This window comes from Podarcis liolepis (genome assembly GCF_965112155.1).
Source record: "Podarcis liolepis genome assembly, chromosome: 3".
Lineage (NCBI taxonomy): Eukaryota > Metazoa > Chordata > Lepidosauria > Squamata > Lacertidae > Podarcis > Podarcis liolepis.
In genome coordinates this window covers 122392332-122412890 of record NC_139557.1, presented here as the reverse complement: position 1 = coordinate 122412890, position 20559 = coordinate 122392332, and the positions used below count along the sequence as shown (strand labels likewise).

At 47.9% G+C, this 20559-nt stretch overlaps 2 protein-coding genes across 3 annotated transcripts in view; one reads left to right on the top strand and one right to left on the bottom strand.

The window, feature by feature from the left end:
• Positions 1–20559, bottom strand: part of FBXO16 (F-box protein 16) — an 810609-nt gene that overhangs the window by 642925 nt on the left and 147125 nt on the right. The gene's annotated exons all lie outside the window — the stretch shown is intronic.
• Positions 1–20559, top strand: part of EPHX2 (epoxide hydrolase 2) — a 96077-nt gene that overhangs the window by 34877 nt on the left and 40641 nt on the right. The window contains exons 8-10 of the mRNA XM_083494481.1: positions 939–1017; positions 3631–3665; positions 6983–7009. Coding sequence (XP_083350607.1) covers positions 939–1017; positions 3631–3665; positions 6983–7009 — 141 coding nt within the window. The remainder of the gene's footprint in view (positions 1–938; positions 1018–3630; positions 3666–6982; positions 7010–20559) is intronic.

Genomic DNA, 20559 nt, shown 5'->3' with positions numbered 1-20559 from the left:
CGGGGAACCCTGGTATCGCCGCTGCAAAGAGGAGGGGTGCATGGGTCACTGCTACATGCCCCCCCCCCAATTCAGGGAAGATAAAGGATTCCGCCCAAGGCCATATACCGCCAAAGTTGTGATGTTTTGCTACGGGAAAGGCAAACCTGCCAATGCAGGAGAATTCCTTTCCGGCCCTTCAACAGCGACCTTGACGTAGCAGCGCCCGCGTACCTGTGGAGAAAAGGTTAAGCTGCAAAAGTAGTCTTAACTGAGGGTGGGTAGGGTGGGAGAAGCTCTGGAGCCAGATTCCCAGGTAAGATCCTCCGCCTATTGTGTGGGCAGGTAGTCCCTCCCCCTACCTGGCGCGATCACCTTGGCAATGCCTCCCCAGGCAGGATTGGGCAACTGACGGAGGTAGGCGGAGACCTCCAGGTATCCCACCTGGGCGGAGGCGAAGCCAAGCCTTTGCTAATGGTGCCGCATAGGGTCCAGGGGGCTGCACGCGACCATGCAAAGGGCGCTCCCCCCATTTAATGTAGGGAGCGGTCATTCCAAAATCTCACCAAGTGTTGCCCATGTGTCTTTCCACTTGAGTTCATGCCTTCCCCCCCATTCCTTCCTTTGCCTGTTCAGACAGTAAGCCTGTGGTTTTTTATGATTTGTTACAGTACCCGGTTTCTTAACAATTCCTATCCGTACTTCGCTACGATGCCCACCTTGATAGCGGTGACTGTGTGTTGCTTAGAGCCTGTTTCCACTCCTAATCCCTCGGAAAAAGACTCCTAAGCTCCTTGCGTGCAGCAAGTGTTGACAGGCCGGATGGTGCAGGATGAAAGCAAAGGAGCCCTTTGTGGCCTGGGGGCAGACCTGGATGGAGGAAAGAAATAAACGTTCCAATAATCCAAGTTAATTCTCACCCCACTGCCTTGCAGCTCACTCTTGTTTTTCCGTCCTAGATCCCGGCTCTAGCTGACGCTGGCTTCCGTGTCATTGCTGTGGAAATGAAAGGATACGGAGACTCCACAGCTCCCCCAGGTGAGCTGACTTTCAGCCCTTGTCTTGAACATATGGACAGAGGAAGTCGGGATCCTGCATAGCAGGGGGTTGGGCTGGATGACCCTTGGGGTCCCTTCCAGAACTCTACAATTATGTGAAGCTGCTTTCCACCACATCAGGCCTTAGTTCTGCCCAACTCAGTACTATTCACCAGTTGAGGTAGCCAAATGGCACCCTCCAAATGTTGTTGGGTTACAACTTCTATCACCCGTTAGATCTGCCTTTGCTGCAGGACACCAGCTGCCCACTGGATGGTGTGAGCCTTGAAAGGCAAAGGCCTTGCAAAGCCGTCCTGCTTGTGCCCACAGTAATAATAATAATAATTTATTATTTATACCCCGCCCATCTGGCTGGGCTTCCCCAGTCACTCTGGGTGGCTTCCAACACAGTATTAAAATACAGTAATGCCTCAAACATTAAAAGCTTCCCTAAACAGGGCTGCCTTCAGATGTCGTCTAAAAGTCCGGTAGTTGTTGTTCTCTTTGTCATCTGGTGGGAGGGTGTTCCACAGGGCAGGTGCCACTACCAAGAAGGCCCTCTGCCTGGTTCCCTGTAACTTGGCTTCTCGCAGGGAGGGAACCGCCAGAAGGCTCTCGGCACTGGACCTAAGTGTCTGGGCAGAACGATGGGGGTGGAGATGCTCCTTCAGGTATACAGGAATGAGGCTGTTTAGGGCTTTAAAGATCAACACCAACACTTTGAATTGTGCTTGGAAACGTACTGGGGGCCAATGTAGGTCTTTCAAGACCAGTGTTATGTGGTCTTGGCGGCCGCTCTCAGTCACCAGTCTAGCTGCCGCATTCTAGATTAGTTGCAGTTTCCAGATCACCTTCGAAGGTAGCCCCACGTAGAGCGCATTGCAGTAGTCCAAGCGGGAGATAACCAGAGCATGCACCACTCTGGCGAGACAGTCTGTGGGCAGGTGGGGTCTCAGCTTGCATACCAGGTGGAGCTGATAAATAGCTGCCTTGGACACAGAATTGACCTGCGTCTCCATGGACAGCTGTGAGTCCAAAATGACTCCCAGGCTGCGCATCTGATCCTTCAGGGGCACAGTTACCCTATTCAGGACCAGGGAGTCCTCCACACCCGCCCACCTCCTGTCCCCCAAAAACAGTACTTCTGTCTTGTCAGGATTCAACCTCAATCTGTTAGCCGCCATCCATCCTCCAACCGCCTCCAGACACTCACACAGGACCTTCACTGCCTTCACTGGTTCTGATTTGAGAGAGAGGTAGAGCTGGGTATCATCCGCATACTGATGAACACCCAGCCCAAACCCCCTAATGATCTCTCCCAGCGGCTGCATGTAAGGGCGCCTCTCCTCTTCCTTCGCTCTTGTTAATGCCAGACACATTCCTGGCAGCAGCTCATAAGATCCCAAGGGCTTTTCATCCACAGGTGAGGAACCTCTGGCCCAAAGCATAGCTGGAGATTAGCCTGATGAAAGGGTGGGTGGGAAGGAAGAGAGAGGCTGGGACACACTCCCTTCTTGATCTGCTTAAAGCTCGGCTGCCCTCAGCTGCCCTCTCCTCCCTTCCATCAGCTCCCCCCCCCCTTTTTCTAAAGCTTCCATTGCCTTCCAACTTTGAGGAAATGAGTGCAGGAACCTAGAATCATAAAACTGTAGGGTTGGAAGGGACCCTACGGGGTCATCTAGTCCAACCCCCTGTAGGGCAGGAATAAGAGTCTCAGACCATTATGCCATCTAGTTCAGTATCGTCTGCTCTGACTGGCAGCAGCGCTCCACTGTTTGGGCAGGAGTCTCTCCCAGCCTTGCCTGGAAATACCAAGGACTGGACCTGGAGTGTTCTGCATGCAAAACAGATATTCTAAGTGACGAAGGTGTGTGGAGCCTCGTGAATCCAGCACTTTGGGTCTGTCCAGCTATCCTTTTTCTTCTGCATTCATGACAATTTGTGCTCTTGATGATATATTGGGGGGGGGGGGAGTTACAGGAGATTCTGCTTTCATTGCTGCTGTTGCCTGCAAGAGTTTTGGGGTAAACAGATAGCTTCGTTTGCAATCATTGTGTGCCCCGAAACTTCCAGCTAACTTTTCAAACCACAAATGGCAATTTAAGTTTATATCCGTATAGTTAAAGCTATGGTTTTCCCAGTAGTGATGTATGGAAGTGAGAGCTGGACCACAAAGAAGACTGATCGCCGAAGAATAGCCAGGTGTCCCCAGTTGTACCGCTGGTTCTTCCTGCTTAAGTGTAGGGCCCTACAATTGTCCCTGCTGAAATTCATTTTGTTAGTTTTGGCCCAGTTCTCTCTTTAGACTCATCTTGAATCCCAATTCTGTCTTTGTGGCATTAGCTCCCAGTTTGGAGCCATCTGCAAATTTGATGAGCGTCCCCTCAATTCTTTTATCCAAGTCGTTCCAAGACCTGTTGCTGAATGCTCCAGTACAATGCTTATTCATCCTTCTCCAAAAAGCAGCTTCTCTTTCTGTATCGAGTCCAAAGAGGCAGACACTTGCAGAGATTGGAAGATTGCTCACGAGGAGAGGCGCATGGCAGCTTTGGAACATTAAAAATGAATTTTGAGGGCACTAAAATGGCTTTAATAATTGATTTTGTTTTTGCAGAGATAGAGGAATATTCCCAGGAAGAAATATGCAAGGTAGGTCACAGCATTCAGGAGCCTGCCTCTGGCATGCGCTCGCTTGAATCGATCCCGTGCGAACACTTAAAACGAAAGTTGGATCAAGACTGTATTAGAACGGAGAAAAGGTAGCCTAGACTTCATTAATGGGGCTGGGGGAAAAGGTGCAGAGTTCAGCCAAAAACCAGGAAGCTGCTATGTACTGAGTCCATCTAGCTAATTACTGTCTACACCCCAGGAATCATAGAGTTGGAAGGGACCCTGAGGGTCATCTAGTCCAACGCCGTGCAATGCAGGAATATGCAGCTGTCGCAAGACCTGCAACCTTGTCATTATCAGCACAACACTTTAACTGGCTGAGCTATGAGCGATTTATTTATTTATTTATTTATTTATTTATTTATTTATTGCTTACTAACCGATAAGAAAAAAAGAACAGCAATCGTTTAGGACTTTCAGAAAGTTAAAATAACAATAGACTAAATAAAGGTAAAGGTAAAGGGTAAAGGGAACCCTGTCCGTTAGGTCCAGTCGCGGACAACTTTGGGGTTGTGGCGCTCATCTCGCTTTACTGGCCGAGGGAGCCGGCAGACAGCTTCCGGGTCATGTGGCCAGCATGACAAAGCCGCTTCTGGCGAACCAGAGCAGCGCATGGAAACGCCATTTACCTTCCCGCCGGAGCGGTACCTATTTATCTACTTGCACTTTGATGTGCTTTTGAACTGCTAGGTTGGCAGGAGCAGGGACCGAGCAACGGGAGCTCACCCTGTCGCGGGGATTCAAACCGCCCACCTTCTGATTGGCAAGTCCTAGGCTTTGTGGTTTAAAACTCACATCAACTTTCTGGACATCTGGGCAGGCTTGTCTGAGCAAGGATGTTTTAAGGAGGCACTGAAATGAGCGCAGTGAAAGTGTGTGGCTGATATCAATTGGGAGTTCCAAAGTGTAGTCACTGCCACACTGAAAGATTGAGTTCTTACAAATGTGGAACGGGTAATTTAACCTTGCTGGGGCAGGCACCGCTGGTCTACATCAGGTGTAGGCAACCTAAGGCCCGGGGGCCGGATCTGGCCCAATCGCCTTCTCAATCCGGTCCGCGGACGGTCTGGGAATCAGCATGTTTTTACATGTGTAGAATGTGTCCTTTTATTTAAAATGCATCGCTGGGTTATTTGTGGGGCATAGGAATTCGTTCATATTTTTTTTTCAAAATATAGTCCGCCCCCCCCCCCACAAGGTCTGAGGGACAGTGGACTGGCCCACAGCTGAAAAAGTTTGCTTACCCCTGGGCTATGTGATCAAATTTGCCATGTGGAGCTTGATCATACAGCCAGTCCCTAGAGAAAGCAGATTTCAAGTCACCGCCCATCAGCTGTTAGGTGGAGACTTCAAGCCTGCTGATCATTGGCTCTTCACCTGACATCGTTGTGATATCAGGTGATTGACAGGTGGGCAGTGCCTCCCATCTGTCAGATTTGGCCTGCCACTGGTCAGAGAGATTATGAAGTTCGGCTGATTTGAGTGTTCACGCTCTTAAGTTTGCTGCTGAAGTTGTGCAAGCCGTTGAAAATAAAACGGGTTTCCTAACAGCTTTATATCAGTTACGGTGCTTGAAATTAAGTTCCAACCCTATGATTCTACAAAAACTACGTAAGATTACGAATGCAGAGGGGATAGTGAGTTTTCCTCTTCCTTTCATTATACGTGAACTAAGGGATATCCAGTGAAGCTGAATTTTGGAAGAATCAGGGCAGACAAAAAGTACTTCTTCACACCAGGCACTGTTAACCTATGGAATTCACTGCCACAATATGTAGTGGTGGCCTCTAAGTTGGATACCCTTAAAAGAGCATGGAACGTGTCCAGAGGAGGGCAACCAAAATGGTCAAAGGCCTGGAAACGATGCCTTATGAGGAACAGCTAAGGGAGCTGGGCATGTTTACATGTTTAGCCTGGAGAAGAGGAGGTTAAGGGGTGATATGATAGCCATGTTCAAAGATATAAAAGGATGTCACATAGAGGAGGGAGAAAGGTTGTTTTCTGCTGCTCCAGAGAAGCGGACACGGAGCAATGGAACCAAACTACAAGAAAGAAGATTCCACCTAAACATTAGGAAGAACTTCCTGACAGTAAGAGCTGTTGGACAGTGGAATTTGCTGCCAAGGAGTGTGGTGGAGTCTCCTCCTTTGGAGGTCTTTAAGCAGAGGCTTGACAACCATATGTCAGGAGTGCTCTGATGGTGTTTCCTGCTTGGCAGGGGGTTGGACTCGATGGCCCTTGTGGTCTCTTCCAACTCTATGATTCTATGATTCTATGAAAAGAGGTTTAGGCAGCTTCATGGAGGATAAGAAGCAATAGGTGTGTGCCACCGTCTCCAGACGCAGAGGCATTATTATTATTATTATTATTATTATTATTATTATTATTATTATTTGAGTATGCCTCCAAATCCCAGCTGCTGGAATATTGCTGATTGGTCAGGCTCTGAGCAAGGGAGCAGATCCTGCCCCAAAAGTCTGGGCAACGGAGATTGGGTTACACATCCCCTTTTAGTGTAGCCTTGTGAGCTGCCAGTTCAGACTCCTGCTTGCTTGCATCCAGAGAACGCCTGGGCATGTCCAGAGTTGATAGGTGTGTGTTGCAGTGTAGACTGAGCAAATTTGCAGCTGCTTACAATCAGCATCATTTTAACAGCTAGCGTGGGTTCAGTAGTGACAAAATACTCTCGGAAGAAAAATCCTGGAGGCTTGACTTCCGTATTTACGGGGCCGCCTCTCCAGGTCTGCCCCGCAGAGGACCTTAAGGTGCATGAATAACCATAGTTTAGAGGTCCCAGGCCCTAAGGAAGTCAGAGTATCCTCCACCAGGGCCAGGGCCTTCTCAGTGATGGCTCCGACCTGGTGGAACGCTCTGTCCCATGAGACTAGGGCCCTTCAGGATTTAACCTCCTTCTGTTGGGCCTGTAAGACAGAGCTATTCTGCCTGGCCTTTAATTTGAATTCAGCCTGATCTCTTATTTCCCTTCTCTTCCCTCCCCCTCCCCTTTTATGAAGATCACCCACTCTGAGACCCCACGGCTAATTCTCCCCCGGCCTCCTCACTGGCCCAAGTAGGACCAATTCAGCCAGCTAGCCCTGGGGATTATCTAATCGATTTTTGTTTTTTGAATTTTATTGTTATTCATGTTTTTAATGCTGCTTTTATAATTGTTTTAAATTTGTTGTTAGACGCCCTGAGCCCGGTTTTTGAACTGGGAAGGGCGGGGTATAAATAAAATTTTTATTTTTATAAAAAATTATTAATATTGACTTCTCATTTGATCTTTGCTTCCTTAGGATCTGCTGGTCTTCCTGGACAAAATGGTAAGTTTCAAAAAATATTCAGACTTGAAACCTTTCCATGGCTGTCCGTCTCTTGCGACGTGGCGTATCTGTGAGACACCTCTGTGTGTCCCAGTGGATTCTTCTTCTTTTTCCTGTCCTTATGATGTCTTTTTACCATTTTTATGTTGACTTGCACTGCATGTATGGTTTTTTTTTAAATTAAGTGACTTAGAAATATATCCAAATAACTAAATTATTATCTGCAGCGTATTTGGATCATGCATGTTCTGTTCGCCCACCTGGACCTGCTCACATTTCCTCATCTGCATGGCATAAATGGGATTTTAAAGGGATCCGTGGGACTCCTAATGTTTCGTGTGGATGTTAGTCCACACAAAAGGAGTGTCTCCACCCCCATCGTTCTGCCCAGTCGCTAAGGTCCAGCTCCAAGGACCTTCTGGCGGTTCCCTCGCTGCGAGAAGTGAGGTTACAGGGAACCAGGCAGAGGGCCTTCTCGGTGGTGGCACCCGCCCTGTGGAACACCCTCCCGTCAGATGTCAAGGAAATAAACAACTATCTGACTTTAGAAGACATCTGAAGGCAGCCCTGTTTAGGGAAGTTTTTAATGTTTGATGTTTTATCGTGCTTTTAATTCTGTTGGGAGCCGCCAAGAGAGGCAGGGGGAAACCCAGCCAGATGGGCGGGGCATAAATAATAATAATAATAATAATAATAATAATAATAATTTAGAGTTGGCTTTCGCTGGTGCTTTTGAGGCGTGGGGATTGTCTTGTGCCAAGATTCCTGGCTTGGTACCAAATCAGGGATGGGAATACTGCATCTCTCTGGGTATTGCTAGACTTCAATTCCCACCGTCCCTGCTGGCTGCTGGGAGTTGTAGTCCAATAGCACCTAGGGTCCTCCAGGTGTGTTCCCCATCCTTGCACGAGATCTCCAGCCCTTCAGATTCCTGCCCAAGTGCCTTCAGGTTAGCTCTCCTCTCCAAACCGATTCCGCGGTTGTTGCTTGCATCCTTTCCCTCTTCCTGTGACATGTCCTTCCTTTATCCCTCTGATTATAACCGACCGACGGAAAAAGACGGTTAATGGAAGTGCTCTTAAAGTTCAGCCGTGTCGTTCTTTGAGCCTCGCTGGGAGAGAGTAGTAAAGGAAGATTCCCCCGTGGCTTGGCAAGCAGCTGGAGTGAATGCTCTAATCAATTTTTCTCTCTTGGCTAAAGTACAGCCTCTCGTATCAGTTTAACAGCGGATGCATCCTCTGTCAAGAGACTGATGCTTCGGGGAGGGAGATGCGAGTGCTGGTTAGCCGTCCGAAAAAACACACAAGCGTGCTGTTGCCCTGTCCGTTGTCATATTCCAGCTAGCCCCTGGACTTGTTTGGGGTCATTAGTTTCTGTTGCCTCTGAGGCTCCTTCTGATTCACCCCAGCCTGCAGGATGACTTGATCCAGCGGTGGTAGGGGAGATAAATTGTCCGCATGACTCCTTCAGCCCTTGGCATCGGGGTGGTTTTTCGGAGCAGGCTGGTTTCCAAATGCACCAGCTCTTAAGTTGTGTGTGCATTAGGACTGTGCTCAGTGTTCCTGCAGCAAAGGAAAAGAGCCTAATGGGGGGGGGGTAAAACATATATTATTTCAGTTTATATCCTCGTTTTCCACCAGTAACACACAAGACTACTGACAATAGTGATAATAATACAGCAGTAATAAAATGTGCATATTTTATGTGGGTCTGTTTATTGCTGCTGGTGCTGCAATGCCCTCACTTGGTATGGGCAGGGAAGGGAATGTGTGTCCCAAGGCATCTCTAGGTGCCATTACTACCTGAGTGGGTTCCTGGTTTGTTGGCGGGCATCCATCTGTCTTGGGAGACAATGGAGGAGTGTGCCTTTGAGGGTGAGCTGTTGGAAGGTTGCAGCCAGAGCTAGAAACTGAGATATGAAAGCTAGGAGCTAAATGGCACCTTAAACCTAGGTTATGAGCGCAACAACAGAATGCCTAGGCTGGACTTACTGTGCCCCTGAAGGGTCTCTTCTCAGGTGCGCAGCCTGGGAGTCATTTTGGACTCACAGCTGTTCATGGAGGCGCAGGTTAATTCTGTGTCCAGGGCGACTGTCTACCAGCTCCACCTGGTACGCAGGCTGAGACCCTATCTGCCCACGGACTGTCTTGCCAGAGTGGTGCATGCGCTGGTTATCTCCCGCTTGGACTACTGCAATGCGCTCTACATGGGGCTACCTTTGAAGGTGACCCGGAAACTGCAATTAATCCAGAATGCGGCAGCTAGACTGGGGACTGGGAGCGGACGCCGAGACCATATAACACCGGTCCTGAGAGATCTGCATTGGCTCCCAGTACGTTTCCGAGCACAAATCAAAGTGTTGGTGCTGACCTTTAAAGCCCTAAATGACCTTGGTCCTGTATACCTGAAGGAGCGTTTCCACCCCCATCGTCCAGCCCGGACACTGAGATCCAGTGCCGAGGGCCTTCTGGCGGTTCCCTCATTGCGAGTGAAGTTACAGGGAACCAGACAGGGGGCCTTCTCGGTGGTGGCACCCACCCTGTGGAACGCCCTCCCTTTAGATGTGAAGGAAATAAGCAGCTATCTTATCTTTTAAAGACATCTGAAGGCAGCCGTGTTTAGGGAAGTTTTTAATATTTAATGCTGTATTGTTTTAACACTTGATTGGGAGCCGCCCAGAGTGGCTAGGGAAACTCAGCCAGATGGGTGGGGTATAAATAATAAATTATTATTATTATTATTATTATTATTATTATTATTATTATTATGGTGAACTTTTTATAACAAGAATAGAAAGCTGAAAATGAATGAACTGCGGCTAAAAAATTCTTATATTCATTTCTTATATGGTCTAGTCCTCATCTAAAGACTGCAAAAAACAAAGCCATACCTCCCCTGCCCACCTGCCCCCTAATATTCTTAAGAGGGTCTCTTCTCAAGTCTTCAGAGAGTGGCTGGAAATGGGGAGGCAGAAAAATGTCCTCCTTTCCTTTCACTCTGCAATTTTAATCTGAAATCTTTGGGGCAGTACTGCGCCCAGAGCTCAGAAACCCCTCGCGCTAATGAAATTCCTTGTCACAAAACATGCCTAGAACAATGGGAGTTTCGAACCCTGGTTGCAGCGCCTGCTGTGGCTGTAGAGACCGAATAAGGGAGAGACATGTTTTGCTGCAGCTGGGGAAGATGAAGGGGTCTGGCTGTGCTGTTTCAGATGCACCAGGGCATGTCTTCTCTCTTTGCTCCTCCCAGCGGTTATTCCTCCTCTGGTCACTGCTGTGGATGCATGACCTGACAGCCTGTCTCCAGGCTCTGCAGTTGTCTGCAAGGGATACCCACCTGGCAGGGTCGACGTTGCCAGCCTACATGTTAGGTTTGCAGACATCTTTGTAACGCAGAGTTGGCCTGCCAACAGGCCTGGTGCCAGCTCCCCGTAAAATACCGTATTTTTTGCTCTATAAGACTCACTTTTCCCCTCCTAAAAAGTAAGGGGAAATGTGTGTGCGTCTTATGGAGCGAATGCAGGCTGCGCAGCTATCCCAGAAGCCAGAACAGCAAGAGGGATTGCTGCTTTCACTGCACATCAATCCCTCTTGCTGTTCTGGCTTCTGAGATTCTGAATATTTTTTTTCTTGTTTTCCTTCTCCAAAAACTAGGTGCGTCTTATGGCCTGGTGCGTCTTGTAGAGCGAAAAATATGGTGCATCCTTGGAGATCCTGCCATCTTCCATTCTGTGCAGGCCACCTAGAAATTGCTGAAATTCTAGATCAAAGCCTCAGGCTCCTTTTCAACCTGACGAGCTCTCTCTGGGGTGATTCTTCCATGCCATTTAAATCTGGTTGTGTTTTTATTTTTGAGATACGCTGCTTCAGTGCTTAAGCTGCCGATGCTTAAGCTGCATTCCCTTCGTGAAAATACTTCTTTTTTATATATATCTCTTATAACGTTCTTGAGTAATGTCTACGTAATGGAGCACGTTGATCGAGCCAGTTGTAGATTTCATCCAAGGCTTGGTCCTGGTGCGCTTTTGCCGGCGAAGCGGATTAATTATTGCACGTCGTTTTGGTTGAAATATGCCAATCCTGCTTCTCTGACCTTCCTGGATAAAACGGCTTCCCTTTTGCTTTTTGCTTTTGATAAACGGCCAGGTCTCGAACACAGAGAGAGGTCACCCGAACCCCCGCCTCCGAAGTTAAATAACGATTCCTCCTTTTAACCTCTTTGGAGACATTAATCTGTTTTGACATTATAATTAGGATTGTAGTTCTGATTACTGGCCCTGTGGGAAGGAAGGAATCAATTCAGGATTTATTAAAATGAGGTAGGTGCGTATATCTTGAGAGAGAGTGTTTGAAGTGTTGGTGGGGGTGTAAAGCTGAATTGTTGACCTAGGCAGGTCTTGCTTTTTCCTGCGGATATCTTGCAGAAGATTTAGGACAGGTTTTATTTTTTGGACATGCTGTTCTACCAAAGAATTCCATTTTTCTAAAATAATAATAATAAAAGATCTCCTCTCTGCACTTTCCTACAGGGGCTCACTATAGTTCTCTTAAAGAACTGATGGTTCAAATAAGCTATTAGTCTTCTGCCTTTTAGTTGCTGAGTTGTTCTCAGAGGAGACTTCCCAGTATTTGAGGTCTTCTGCTGAGAAACTTGCACCCGCTGCCCCTGTTTTCAAAGGTGGTAAAGGTAAAGGGACCCCTGGCCATTAGGTCCAGTTGTGACCAACTCTGGGGTTGCATCGCTCATCTCGCTTTATTGGCCGAGGGAGTCGGCATACAGTTTCTGGGAGCTCACGCCATCACGGGGATTCGAACCACCAACCTTCTGATTGGCAAGACCTAGGCTCTGTGGTTTAACCCACAGCGCCATCCATGTCCCTCTTTTTCAAAGGTGGAGTGGGGGGACAAATATGGCAAAAGGTACTCCAAATTGGTTGACATTCAGGCAACAAGCTAGGATTATTTTTACCATCTTATGTCTTTTAAATTTAATTCTACAGTGGTGCCCCGCAAGACGAATGCCTCGCAAGACGGAAAACCCGCTAGACAAAAGGGTTTTCCGTTTTTGAGCTGCTTCGCAAGATGATTTTCCCTATGGGCTTGCTTTGCAAGACGAAAACGTCTTGCAAGTGTTCCGATTTTTTTTCGCTCCCCCCCTTTTCTAAGCTGCTAAGCCGCTAATAGCCTTTTAGCCGCTAATCCGCTAAGCCTTTAATAGCCGCTAAGCCTTTAATAGCTGCTAAACCGCTAATAGCGCTAATAGGGTTGCTTCACAAGACGAAAAAACCGCTAGACAAAGAGACTCGCGGAACGGATTAATGTCGTCTGGCGAGGCACCACTGTACAGTGGTACCTTGCTTCCCGAACGGCTTGGCTCCCAAACAAATCAGCTTCCGCACATCGCAAACCCGGAAGTGAGTGTTCCAGTTTGTGAACGTTTTTTGGAAGCTGAATGTCCATTTCGGCTGTTGGCATTCTTTCCGGGGCCAATCAGAAGCCGCGCCTTGGTTTGCAAACATTTTGGAAGTCGAAAGGACTTCCAGAATGGATTGGGTTCAGCAACCAAGGTTCCACTGTATTTATTAAATATTTTTTATAATGCCTTTCATTAAAAAATCAATTAATTCCAAGGCAATTTACTATGGTAAAGGTAAAGGGACCCCTGACCATTAGGTCCAGTCACGGACAACTCTGGCGTTGCGGCGCTCATCTCGCTTTATTGGCCGAGGGAGCCGACGTACAGCTTCTGGGTCATGTGGCCAGCATGACTAAGAACCAGAGCAGCGCACGGAAACACCGTTTACCTTCCCTCCAGAGCGGTACCTATTTATCTACTTGCACTTCAATGTCCTTTCGAACTGCTAGGTTGACAGGAGGCAATTTACTATAGTAGAAAAATGCAACTCAGTAAAGCAACACAGTTTGAATAAAACACACCAGGAATACAATATAGTAAAGATAAGGGCAGTAAAATTCAGCAGAAATGAAATAAGTCTGTTTCTTGGGCCCAGTTGGTACCAATGCCCATGCAACTTATGCCACTTGGCAACTTATGGTGGATTTGGTGCCTGCACTAGCACGGTGCCACCTTCAACAGAATGAAATCACATACCCCCACAATTTTATCTAGATTTATACTCCCCCCCCCCCCGCTGAAAATTAGCTGTAGTCACTACAGGGATTCTGGTTTGCGGTGTTGACAGATTCTCTCCCCTGCTACGGAAAAGGCCCATTGTCATCTGTTTGCACACCTTCTTTCTAAGGTCAGTAACTGTTCGGTGCCCTCAGAAGAGCGAGATTTGCTGGCATGGCTGCGGCCTGAATAATTTGTTTGCAGGAGTGAAAGTTCAGCAGTTGGTGGAGCAAGGACTTTGGAATGACATTAGATAAAGCAGTGCAGGGCAGCAGGGGAGAAAGCAGCATTAACAGAATTAGCGAAAGCGAAGGAACGTACGCTGGTGGTTTAAATGTTTAATTCATGCAGTGACCTTGATCTGCCGCGGAGCGATGTCGCTGCTCTTATGTGTGGCTTTGTGGAGAGCGTTTGTGTGTCTACAAAGGGGCAAGGAGCGACTTTCCTTTTCCCATTGTGGTTCCTCCTGTAATTGGACATCCATTGAAACGGAATGTTGGAAGATCCAGGGTAGATAAAAGGAAGCGTTTCTTCATGCAGCACACAATTAAACTGTGGGACTCACTGCCACAGGAAGCAGCGAGGGCCACCAACCTAGACTGGTGTTGTAAACCGCACTGTGGGCTCTTGAAAAAGGGCAGTGTATAAATTTAATAAATAATTGTTGTTTAGTCGTTTAGTGTTGTCCGCCTCTTCGTGACCCCATGGACCAGAGCACGCCAGGCACTCCTGTCTTCCACTGCCTCCCGCAGTTTGGTCAAACTCATGCTGGTAGCTTCGAGAACACTGTCCCACCATCTCGTCCTCTGTCGTCCCCTTCTCCTTGTGCCCTCCATCTTTCCCAACATCAGGGTCTTTTCCAGGGAGTCTTCTCTTCTCCTGAGGTGGCCAAAGTCTTGGAGCCTCAGCTTCAGGGTCTGTCCTTCCAGTGAGCACTCAGGGCTGATTTCCTTCAGAATGGAGAGGTTTGATCTTCTTGCAGTCCATGGGACTCTCAAGAGTCTCCTCCAGCACCAGAATTCAAAAGCAGCAATCTCTTTGGCGATCAGCCTTCTTTATGGTCCAGCTCTCACTTCCATACATCACTACTGGGAAAACCATAGCTTTAGCTATTGTTGGCAAGATCTGCAGACTATAAAAGAAGATTAGATAAATTCACAGAGGAGAGGGCTATCTGTGGCTACTAGCCATGATATCTTCTCTGCCTACACAGCTGGATGCAATGATGCCTCTGAATGCTAGTTCCTGGAAACCACAAGTGGGGAAAGGTCTCTTGTTCTTGGGTCCTGCTTGCCGGTTCCCCAATAGAGGCATTTGATTGGCCACCAGGAGCGTACATAGCGGATGGTGTTTGGCCCCCACCAAGAGCACAGGCCAAGTGACGGGGAGAGCCAGCGTGGTGTAGTAGTTAAGAGCGTGGACTCGTAATCTGGTGAACCAGGTTCGATTCCCCGCTCCTCCACATGCAGCTACTGGGTGACCTTGTGTCAGGAGTTCTGCCTACACTTGAGTAGGACCCTGGCAGAGACACATGCCCGACTAGCATGTTCTCTCCCTCCTGGTCGTTCGTTTGGGAGCTTCAAAAGCTTTCTTCAGCCTGAACATCACAGCGACCAATGCCAACAGACACCGGCACACTTAGGGATCCGCAGAATTTGCGCACCTTACGTGACAGACCTCAGCAACTCAGCATTTTGGCTAATCTACTTTATTTACATATAAACACACACGGAGCACTGAAACATGGCTCTCTCTCTCTCTAGCATCAGACAGCAAAGAGAAAAAAAGAACAAAGGACAATAGTCCCACTTCACGGAACAGTGTAACACAAACATCCTGTCTCCGTCACTTCCCAAAACATATACCGTCATGTGAAAGACAACAATCCCATGACTGCAATCATGGAGCAGGAATTCTAACACCTTGGGCTAGTCCCACTTCTCTGAAGTCTCTCAGCCTCACTCACCTCACAGAGTGTTTGTTGTGGGGAAGGAAGGGAAAGGAGATTGTGAGCCGCTCTGTGACTTCCTAAGGGGAGTGATAAAGCGGGATATCAAGTCCAAACTCTTCTTCTTCTTTTGCACCTCTTCACTCAGGTTCAGAGAAGCTAGAAGCCTGCCCACTCATCCGTGCACTCTCTGGGCTGTTCCTCTGCTGCTCTGGGCGACCTCTAGGTGCCTGGGCAGAGGAATTTGGTGTGAAAGCAGTGAGCAGAGGGAGGCAAGAAGCCTGGAAATCAAGCCTTCTAACTCACAGAATCATAGAGTTGGAAGGGACCCCAAGGGTTCTCTAGTCCAGCCCCTTGCAGTGCAGGAATCTCATCTGAAGCATCCATGGCAGATGGCCAGCCAACCTCTGCTTGAAAACCTCATAGGAAGGAGAGTCCACAACTTCCTTAGGGAGTCCATTTCCAGCGTCGAACAGCTCTTGCCGTCGGAAGTTCTTCCTAAAGTTTAATCAGAATCTCCCTCCTTGCCATTTGCATCCCTTGGTTTGAAGATGGCTATGGTATCACCTCTCTGTCTCGTCTTCTCCAGGCTGCACCCAAGGCTTGGCTTCCAGACCCTTGACCATCTTGGTCGCCATCCTCAGCACACACATTCCAGCTTGTCAATACAGCAGAACCTTGGTTCCCGAACAGCTTAGTTGCCGAACAAATCGGCTCCCAAACGCCACAAACCCAGAAGTAACGTGTTCCGGTTTGCAAACGTTTTTCGGAAGCCGAACGTCCAACGTGGCTTCCGCTTGAGTGCAGGAAGCTCCTGCAGCCAATCGGAAGCCACGGCTTGGTTTTTGAATGGTTTTGGGAGTCGACTAATAATAATAATAATAATAATAATAATTTATTTATACCCCACCCATCTGGCTGGGCTTCCCCAGCCACTCTGGGCAGCTTCCAACAAAATATTAAAATACCATAATACGTCAAACATTAAAAGCTTCCCTAAACAGGGCTGCCTTCAGATCTGGTGGTGGTGGTTCTCTTTGACTGGTGGGAGGGCATTTCACAGGGTGGGCACCACTACCGAGAAGGCCTTCTGTCTTGTTCCCTGTAACTTGGCTTCTCGCAGTGAGAGAATCGCCAGAAGTTCCTCAGTGCTGGACCTCAGTGTCTGGGCAGAACGATGGGAGTGGAGATGCTCCTTCAGGTATACTGGGCCAAGGCCATTTAGGACTTTAAAGGTCAGCACCAACACTTTGAATTGTACTGGGAGCCAATGTAGGTCTTTCAAGACCAGTGTTATGTGGTCCCGGCAGCCACTCCCAGTCCCCAGTCTGGCTGCCGCATTCTGGATTAGTTGTAGTTTCCGAGTCACCTTCAAAGGTAGCCCCATGTGGAGTGCATTGCAGTAGTCCAAGCGGGAGATAATCAGAGCATGCACCACTCTGGTGAGACAGTCCGTGGGCAGGGAGGGTCTCCAAACAGATTAAGTTCGAGAGCCAAGGTACCAAGGTATCCTTCTTAAGGATTTCAAGAGAGTTCCTTCCTGCTCTGTTCTTTTCTACACCTTTGAATGCAGCTGCTGCCCAACTCCTGCTGCCCACCCCAAACCCCATCGCTGGCTTTGCTGAGGTTATTTGATATATTTTTTTAAAGAATATTTATTGAGATTATACAAAAAATTACACATAAAGAAAAAACAAAAGCTAACAAACACAAGCTAACAAGAAAGTTGACAAAAAGGCAACCTAGAAAGAAGGAAAAAAGGAAATAGGAAAAAGAAAAAAATATTTTAAAAAAGGATAAATCCATTTTTCAGCATCTTTGATCTCATTTGCTTATTTCCTTGACCTCCTCACACCTCCCCTTTTGTATTCCCGTTTTCCAAGTCTTTTCAGCAAATCCTTACCCTCTTTCATTTGACTTTGCTCTATACTTAACCTATTATAACTATACATTTTCATCCGTATAACTATCTATATTTACCTATTCTTATTAACCTTATTACCAAATTTGCTGAGGTTATTTGAATTTCCTCCGCGGCAAACAGGAACAAAATTGCCGAGGCGCTTTTGTTCTCGGCCCCCTGACCCCAATTCTGATGGTCTTTGTTTGCCCAATCAATAGCTGCTTAATATGCTCTCTTTCGGTGCTGGGCTGGGCTGCCTGCTTTCCTAAGGATGGTTCAGGGTTTGCAGGAAAAGAAAAACAGTGCTTTATTGCTTTCCTGAAGACCTAAAGCACAGACCCAGGCAGCCCTGAAAAGCCTATACCAACTTTAAATTGCTTTTTGCCCTCTCCGTGAAATGCCAAGCTTTGAGCAGTGAGGAAGCATCCTGGAAAGTTGAGGGAGGAGATGATTTTACAAGCCTTCAGGTCTCTGATCATTATTGCTTGTGTTGTGTAAAAGGAAACAGGAGGTGGGGGCAGTTTCTTTGGCTACATTTTTCTCCACAGGAAAAGGCAGGAATGCTTCTGAGTACATGTTGCTGGGAAACATAGAATCATAGAGTTGGAAGAGACCACAAGGGCCATTGAGTCCAACCCCCTGCCAAGCAGGAAACACCATCAGAGCACTCCTGACATATGGTTGTCAAGCCTCTGCTTAAAGACCTCCAAAGGAGGAGACTCCACCACACTCCTTGGCAGCAAATTCCACTGTCAAACAGCTCTTACTGTCAGGAAGTTCTTCCTAATGTTTAGGTGGAATCTTCTTTCTTGTAGTTTGGATCCATTGCTCCGTGTCCGCTTCTCTGGAGCAGCAGAAAACAACCTTTCTCCCTCCTCTATGTGACATCCTTTTATATATTTGAACATGGCTATCATATCACTCCTTAACCTCCTCTTCTCCAGGCAAAACATGCCCAGCTCCCTTAGCCGTTCCTCATAAGGCATCATTTCCAGGCCTTTGACCATTTTGGTTGCCCTCCTCTGGACACGTTCCAGTTTGTCAGTGTCCTTCTTGAATTGTGGTGCCCAGAACTGGACACAGTACTCCAGGTGAGGTCTGACCAGAGCAGAATACAGTGGCACTATTACTTCTCTTGATCTAGATGCTATACTCCTATTGATGCAGCCCAGAATTACATTGGCTTTTTTAGCTGCCGCGTCACACATAGGAGGGGAGAGTTGCTCTTGTGTTCGAATCCTGCTTGTGGGTTTCCCTTTGGCGCATCTGGTCAGCCACTGTGAGAACAGGATCCTAGACTAGGGGGGCCATTGGCTGATTCAGCAGGCCTCTTCGTTTCCTCCCCCCCCCATTTCACTTTCAATTTGCATACAGTGAACCCTGAACTTAATTTGTTCTGGGGGTCCGTACGTACCCCGAAACATCCGCAACATGAGGCGCCGCTTCTGCGCACGCACACGGCGCAATAGAGCACTTCTGCGCATGCGCGCGGCAAAACCCAGAAGTATACACTTCCGGGTTTGCCGCATTCGCAACCCAAAAGTTACGTTACCCGAAGGTAACGTAACCCAAGGGTCCACTGCACTGCCTTTCTGTATTACTAGTCACAAGGCAGTCTGCAAGCTGAAGCAGCAGCAAAATAGACAGCAAAGATCACACACCCAATAACAATCCGATCCAGTTCCAAAAAGTCAGAGCAACTTTAGAAGAAACAACTTACATCAAATAAAGCAACATTCAGTAGTCCATTAGAATAGTAGACAGTTAAGTTAAATATCAATAAAAATAACGGCCAGTCATGATGCATAAAATTCCACAAAGCCATTTAAAATGATCAAATTGAGAAAGAAGGACACACAACTTGTAAAATATTTAAAAAGATAAATAAATCTGCTTTGAGAATTCTTCTGTTCTCAAAGCCATTTCCCGGTGGGCAACAACAGAATTTCACTTTCCTTTAGAGCTCTTTCTCTGATCTTATGGTGGGCCAGGTGGAGATTTAGTGTGCAGCAGATTCTGTGCTAGGGAGAAAATCAGTGTTGGCTGGCCCTGAATTGGCCTGATCCAGTATTTTGGCATTCTTATTTGTGGAGGTGAGGACCACTGAGGACTTCTCGCCATGATGGGATTTCTCTGGCCAGAGGCAGCTATGCCTCTGAATAGCCAGTGCCACAGGATGGGAGAGGGCTGCTCTTCGGCTCAAACCCGAATTGTGCTCGGAAACATACTGGGAGCCAATGTACGTCTTTCAGGACCGGTGTTATGTGGTCTCTGCGGCCGCTCCCAGTCACCAGTCGAGCTGCCGCATTCTGGATTAATTGCAGTTTCCGGGTCACCTTCAAAGGTAGCCCCACATAGGGCGCATTGCAGTAGTCCAAGCGGGAGATAACCAGAGCATGCACCACTCTGGCGAGACAGTCTGCGGGCAGGGAGGGTCTCATCCTGCTTACCAGATGGAGCTGGTAAACAGCTGCCCTGGACACAGAATTGACCTGCACCTCCATGGACAGCTGTGAGTCCAAAATGACTCCCAGGCTGTGCACCTGGTCTTTCAGGGGCACAGTTACCCCATTCAGGACCAGGGAGTCCTCCACACCTACCTGCCTTCTGTCCCCCAAGAACGGTACTTGAGTTATGTGGTTTAAGCAATTGTCATTTCACTATGTACACACAAAAAAGCAGAACTGGCATGAATCAAAAGTGCAGAGGCAGTGCCAGAAGCATTTAGAGCACGTGTTTTCGTGTTGCATCCCGCGGCAACCCGGAAGTACCGGATCGGTTACTTATAATAATAATAATTTATTATTTATACTCCGCCCATCCGGCTGGGTTTCCCCAGCTGCTCTGGGCAGCTCCCAACAGAATATTAAAAACAATACAGCATGAAACATTAAAAACTTCCCTATACAGGGCTGCTCTCAGTTCTCTTTTAAAAGTAAAATAGTTGCTTATTGCCTTGAGATCTGATGGGAGGACATTCCACAGGGCAGGCGCCACCACCGAGAAGGCCCTCTGCCTGGTTCCCTGTAACTTGGCTTCTTGCAGTGAGGGAACTGCCAGAAGACCCTCGGCGCTGGACCTCACTGTCCAGGCTGAACGAGGGGGGTGGAGACGCTCCTTCAGGTATACAGGACCGAGGCTGTTTAGGGCTTTAAAGGTCGGCACCAACACTTTGAATTGTGCTCAGAAACGTACTGGGAGCCAATGTAGGTCTTTCAAGACCGGTGTTATATGGTCTCAGCAGCCGCTCCCAGTCCCCAGTCTAGCTGCCGCATTCTGGATTAGTTGTAGTTTCCAGGTCACCTTCAAAGGGAGCCCCACGTAAAGCGCATGGCAGTAGTCCAAGCGGGAGATAACCAGAGCATGCACCACTCTGTAGAGACATTCCGTGGGCAGGTAGGGTCTCAGCATCGATGGCAGATGGCCCTCTAACCTCTGCTAAAACCCTCTGAATGAAGGAGAGTCCAGCACCTTCCGAGGGAGTCCATTGCACTGCTGAACATCTTTTACCGTCAGAAAGTTCTTACTCTCCTTCAGTATTCTCCATCAGACCACAGCTGCCCCACT